General features: G+C 36.6%; 1 protein-coding gene across 1 annotated transcript; it reads right to left on the bottom strand.

Moving 5' to 3' along the window:
- Window positions 1-4433, bottom strand: LOC137934438 (adenine phosphoribosyltransferase 4-like). The gene is made up of 6 exons (XM_068778764.1): window positions 4092-4433; window positions 3553-3663; window positions 2256-2348; window positions 1833-1982; window positions 964-1022; window positions 1-266 (listed from the first exon to the last, which is right to left on the bottom strand). Exons 1-6 carry the CDS (start codon window positions 4171-4173, stop codon window positions 213-215), a joined length of 549 nt encoding a protein of 182 aa, XP_068634865.1. The 5' UTR covers window positions 4174-4433; the 3' UTR covers window positions 1-212.

The following is a 4433-nucleotide window of genomic DNA, read 5'->3' as shown; positions in this document are numbered from 1 at the left end:
TCAGGTGAGTTATTGCAACTTGACACGATAAAACTGTAGGTCACATATGAGACTTCCTCTGGCATGGGAAACATCACAGCCTCAGGATGCTTTGATACTTAAAAATTGACAATTCGTCAACTAACAAAGAGAAAATTCACTCCCATCACCACAAACCCAGATAGAAACAGATATTCAAAAACCTCTTGTATACAGACCAATCCGCCATCCACCTAGTGAGATTCAACGAGTATGTATAAAGGTTTGCCCTTCAACCTCTCACGACCCTGCCAAAGGATGACAACAGATACGCCATCAACCCTACATAGCATAAACTCGTATTCTAGGGTAAAAACATTTAGGCAAAGTATCAGAATATTAAAAATGAAAAAAATATCACGTAGCATGCCATGATCTTTGTGTTTCATTGTCTTGCTAGTACCTACTAACCTAAATCCGCATTGAGAATCTATAAAAACAATTGTATCCTTTACCACAACATTTTCTACAAATAACTTTCACAATGACAAGAACAAACAACAAATACAACTCTTGTAACCATCTGGAGTTGAGGCTAGTAACGGTACTGACTTGCCTAAATTTATGCACCGATGACATAAATGAACTCCCTCCTTATTTTAAGTTTAGCTTCCGTGAAATCAAAATAGATGAAAGCTCAGTGAGTATCATCAGCTACTATTTCATACACAACTACCAGCCAGTGTTTTGGTGTTAAACCACACTGATTGGTTTACCATTTCAATACCAAAGATTGGTTTAGCAATATAAAACTATTAAGTTGATTTAAATTAAGAGATCATAGAACCATGATGAACTTAATTCCTATCACTTTGCTGGTAATATAAAATAGTAAGTACAACTACAAACTTTGCCGAGGGTAACAGAGACAATGAAACAACACCTATGAAAACTTCTACTAAAAAAAATTAACCCCAATCTATAAAAGAGGACAAAGAAAAGTACCTTGAGTTCAGGTAGTTCAATTACACAGGCACATTCAACCACTTCAGCTCCTACACGTTCTGAATGGAAAATATCAAGCCAGATTAGTGTTGTTTGCAATTGACATAACTCATGGCAGAACTCAACAGATATCAAAAAAATGGAGATGAGCAACATAAAAATAAAAAACAAACTATGGTGGCAAACTGTACCAATGATCATAATCTTCCATAAGCATACAAGTTTCAAGCACACATAAATCCCTAGTAACCTATGAGAAATTATACCAGCATTTAAGCAGATGATTGAAACTTCATGTGCAGGTTAAAGTATAGCTACAAAAAAATCATAAGCTTGACTCTGTGAAGAATCTATGAATCTCCCCATTTGAATATGCCATTTGATTATTGATTTATTTTTGCCTGTAATCGTTTTCCCATTAATGCTGTAATTTTTAGTTTGCATATGAAGCTAAATCAAGAAAAACACACAACTCTTGACGGTTGAACCTATTACACTATTATACAAACTTCATGTGGCATACATACCACCACTTGCACTCAATAAGAAAGTTTTCCTGAAAGTACATAACCAATAACTTAACTTTTCCAATCAGTTTTTTAAGCTTAGCAAACTGTTTCACACCACAGCCTATTGATAGTGGCCATGTAAAAATTCTTTGCCAAAATAGAACTGTTGAATGTAGCCAATTTAATGAGCATTGATTCATTGAATTTCATTTGTAAACTAACAATCAAACTAGCTTGAATCATTAAGCCATGAATCATATTTTTCGCTCCCAAATAAGTGTTTCTCATGTTTATCCACATAAGATTACTTGGAAGAAAAAAAAAAAAAGAAGTGTCTCCAAATGAGAAACTTCATCTTACCAAGTAAGTTTATTGCTGCACGAAGTGTACCTCCAGTAGCTATCAAATCATCAACAACCAAAGCCCGATCATCAGGATCAACTGCTCCAACATGCATCTCAAGACAATCACTACCATATTCCAAGTCATACTGTTCCGAAATAACCTCTCCTGGCACACGGAGAAAGCCAACCAATTAGGAAGTAGACTAGAAATTTATTTGATTTAAGAACTAGATTAATGAATAAGCAGAGAGGGTAAATTCATGGGAAACGACCAAAACCATTTTTTTCTTTTTGTTTCATATATTATTTTCTTCCTTACCATATTTAGAAGTAATTCTCATTGTATTGTAGCTTTAGCTACCGGGAAATGCAGCATTGGATTCTCATATAGGAAGATAAATAAATAAATTTAGTTCACTATATCTGAGGAACAAAATACCTGGCAACTTTCTTGGCTTTCTCAAAGGAACAAATTTAGCTCCAATTGCCCAAGCAATTGTTGGACCAAACCAAAACCCCCTTGCCTCAATTCCTGTCATTGAAGAAAAACGAAAATATGTCACATGGGAAGGACCAAATGCATGTTGTTGAAAATCATTAAACAATAATGCCCAATTTATTAAGAATGCAACCAAAAATATTACAATTTGATTCAATCAAATGACAAAAATCAGGGGATAAGATTTCTCAACAATAATTCAATAAATACAACTAGCCATTAAAATACCAAAACAGATAAAGCAAAGACAACCATCGCTACATAACATAACTAAAACAGAACTATAGAAGAAAATAGTAAAAAACTTTCATATATATATCTGATAAATCATAAACATGCTTAAATGGCAGATTGTCTTAAAGAAAAGCCAGACTCTATCTATTTATTACTCATAACACTATGTGTGACAAAGTGAGATTATGAAATTAAGTAACAGATTCTCGCACAGCAGTTCATGAGAAGAAGACAATCCTTGGATGCATTGTTGATTCCAGATGATGGAACGTTTAATAAAGAAGAATTTCTATTCACACCCAGCTATGCCTTTCCAACAAGAAAAAAAATCCAAATACAGGCTTGTGGATAGATTTCTAATGTTGGGAATTAAACCTTCAAACTCAAGCTATAATTGATAAATCAATGACTGCAGATGAAAGCTACGGGTATACAACAATTCTTTGTGCAGTCCCCGTGAAGAGCACCACAGTGCATGACTTCTAAAAATATCCCGAGATAATAATTTATAATCAAGGTAAAAAGGTAGACTAAAAATTCCAGGAACAAGTTATAAAGACGGGAAAAAAAAAAAAGAATGTATATTGAATAAGACTTGTTTTGCCACGACTTAATCTCACGCCTGAGAGGGGTAGAAATGCGGGCATTCTTTGCCCAGCCAATATACCTCTGTTTTGCACTTCTGCATTCTTCTTCCGAAGACGCCAGCACCAGAACAAAACAGGGAGAAGATGTTACCAGTCACTGTATATACTTGACGCTTACAGCTACCGATCATGACTACAATACCAATTTTAACAAACGCATGCTTGATTAACTAGCACCAAAAGATTTCACCGGTTACAAACAGTTCCAGAAGAAAATAACAAGATTATTAAAGTACTATTTCCAACAAACAACACATCGTACAAAGCAGCCGCCTTTTGCCTTTTACGTGAAGATATTAACACCACTGAAAGCATGGAATTTGAGAACATTAAACAAAATCGTTAAGTGCGATTACCGGCAACGACGGATATGTTCTTTCCCTTGTATCTCTCGACAAACAAATCGATCGTGTTTTTGAAGGCTTTCGGTTCACGAAGCAGCGTCGTGATGTCTTGAAACATAATCCCTGCCACCGACCACACGAAATAGTCAAATGATTATTCACACAAAAGCTCTTTTCTAAGTGAAAATAAGTATCCACTAAATCATCATCGCCAATCCAAAAATAAAAGACCATCAAAGTAAGAGCATTGCCGCAATCCTCCAACAACAAAATGCAAAACAAATCGAAGACAGCTCCAAATGCCAACCGACACATCCTACAGGATGAAATAACTGAAAAGAAATTTGCACATGAAGCCATCAAAAAGTAACAAAAGAGAAAAAGAACACTCGAGACACCAAATCTTAGTCCATCCAGAAAGTAAAGAAGCAAATATAAGTTCACAAGAAAAATGCCAAGGTAATCACTAGGATAGCGATGATGACCCAAAGGAAGGAAGCAGTTGTCCGCACAAGGTCATTTCCACAAACCGTTCGACCGAATAAACCAACCTGGCTTGGGAAAATTAGGAACCACGCGAATAGAAGACGCGATGCCGTTGATACGAGGATCCTTGTCCTTCCAAGCCGACATTGTGGGAGCAACAGATAACTCTCTCCCTCACTCACTCTCTCTCTTCTTCTTAGTTAACAATCACCGAGTTTCCCGCACCTCGCTACCTCGCCCTCTGTTCCAAAACCTCTGCTCTCAGTGCAACAGAGAATCGGGCAAATAAAGAAGAAGCGCAATTAAGAAGGGAAGCAGAGCAGCAGCAGCAGAGAGTCGATATTTATAGTGCGTATTCGGTGAGCTCTCTGCGCGAGGCCTCGAGCGCGGACGATTTCGCGAGGAGA

This window comes from Aristolochia californica, unplaced genomic scaffold (genome assembly GCF_029961685.1).
Source record: "Aristolochia californica isolate CCGP_79_NKW_82.1479 unplaced genomic scaffold, dmAriCali1.0.hap1 SCAF_6, whole genome shotgun sequence".
Classification (NCBI taxonomy): domain Eukaryota; kingdom Viridiplantae; phylum Streptophyta; class Magnoliopsida; order Piperales; family Aristolochiaceae; genus Aristolochia; species Aristolochia californica.
The sequence above is the reverse complement of the archived record's forward strand: the minus strand, read 5'-3'. Positions and strand labels throughout refer to the sequence as shown.

Excerpts from the sequence above, each read along its gene's own strand:
- LOC137934438 (XM_068778764.1), bottom strand. The coding sequence starts at position 4,173 with ATGTCGGCTTGGAAGGACAAGGATCCTCGTATCAACGGCATCGCGTCT. Across the intron at positions 3,664-4,091 it reads TCCTAATTTTCCCAAGCCAG|GGATTATGTTTCAAGACATC; the intron begins GTTGGTTTATTC and ends GGTCGGTGGCAG. Across the intron at positions 1,983-2,255 it reads AAAGCCAAGAAAGTTGCCAG|GAGAGGTTATTTCGGAACAG; the intron begins GTATTTTGTTCC and ends TCCGTGTGCCAG.